Here is a 1,321-nt window from a genome sequence, read left to right as displayed (position 1 = left end):
GGATGGAATCCTCGGAAATTTCCCCACCCCACTCCCAACATTTTACAGAAATACGCTTTCCAGGGTGTGGATTACATGGTTCTTTATTAAATATATAGAGAATGTTAACATTTATATTGTGTGTATTTTAAGCTGAAGATATTTTTTCTGAAGGCGTTGTGTATGCAAATATATATATTGCTTCCCCCACACCACATCTTGCCACACCACACCACATACCACCACACCACACACCACCATACCACACCACCCCACACCACATCACACTTCTCCGCACACACTAGCACTGACCACTTCCCAGCCCCCACACCAGCGCATACACTAGCACTGACCACTTCGCAGCACCCACACCATCATCCACACACATACACATGCACACACGTACACGTCAAGGTCACCAGACCCCATCTACACGCACATACACGCTCTCACATACATGCGCACGCACACACTACTTTATTATCTCTCCCTTTTCATAGCTCTCCTGTGTGACCCCTCAAGCAGTTGGATGTCATCCATTTGTTGTTTACTTTATGACGTCACCACTCAGTCTGAAAGATGTAGCTTTTGTTTACGAATACTTTCTAATTGGAAACCAAACAACATGGGTTCAAACTGAGACAGAGACTTGCTATACTTCAAGTAGTTTTTCCACAACGTAATTGCTGATCTTCCATAAAGCAATTTCAATTTTTCTTTTCTAGTTTTCAAGTATGCTTGTATTTTTAGCTTTATATACCTTTCACTGATATTTCAGAGTAATTTTTCCAGTTTCATGTCAAAAGCATATCAGCTTATTTCCCCTGGATGGACAAATTTGTAGCATCAAGATAAAAAGCTGTAAGTATCATTTCAAATTAATGACAAAAGGGTAAAATTAATTCATTTAATTAATTAATCAATCAATTAATCAATAATTTTACCAAGTAGCTCGGTACGTTAACATAACCTTTATAGGTAAAATTATACAAATATTCTATAATTATAAACATAATTATTATTAGGGGTCAGCTAATTGCTTCACCACAAATCGAATTTAGAAATAGGAGTTAAAACTTTCTTTTCTACTGCTGTAAGAATCTCTCCGACACGTGGGTACAAGGGATGAATAGTGTATTCACATTCGGGTGTGTAAATTTTGGAAGTGTTGGTTGGATATCTGTTGCACGATGTCGCTCGTTCGTGTGCATATTTAACCCTAGCACTTTCAAATTTCATAATTGGAAATGCTACACTGAAGAGAGAAGAAAGTAATTAAAAACACTTTAATCTCGAAACGCGTCTGTGGTTAATCGGAGTTGATTCATTCTTTTTCTCTTTG

At 37.9% G+C, this 1,321-nt stretch overlaps 1 protein-coding gene across 1 annotated transcript in view; it reads left to right on the top strand.

Annotated features, from left to right (window-relative positions):
- The window catches only part of LOC106867698 (glutamate-gated chloride channel alpha), a 12,751-nt gene that overhangs the window by 1,956 nt on the left and 9,474 nt on the right, over nucleotides 1-1,321 (top strand). Inside the window, exon 2 of the mRNA XM_014912653.2 lies at nucleotides 758-840. Coding sequence (XP_014768139.1) covers nucleotides 758-840 — 83 coding nt within the window. The remainder of the gene's footprint in view (nucleotides 1-757; nucleotides 841-1,321) is intronic.

The sequence above is a fragment of the Octopus bimaculoides genome, chromosome 7 (genome assembly GCF_001194135.2).
Source record: "Octopus bimaculoides isolate UCB-OBI-ISO-001 chromosome 7, ASM119413v2, whole genome shotgun sequence".
Taxonomy (NCBI): domain Eukaryota; kingdom Metazoa; phylum Mollusca; class Cephalopoda; order Octopoda; family Octopodidae; genus Octopus; species Octopus bimaculoides.
Note: the sequence above shows the minus strand (reverse complement) of the source record. Positions and strands in the feature narration are given on the sequence as shown.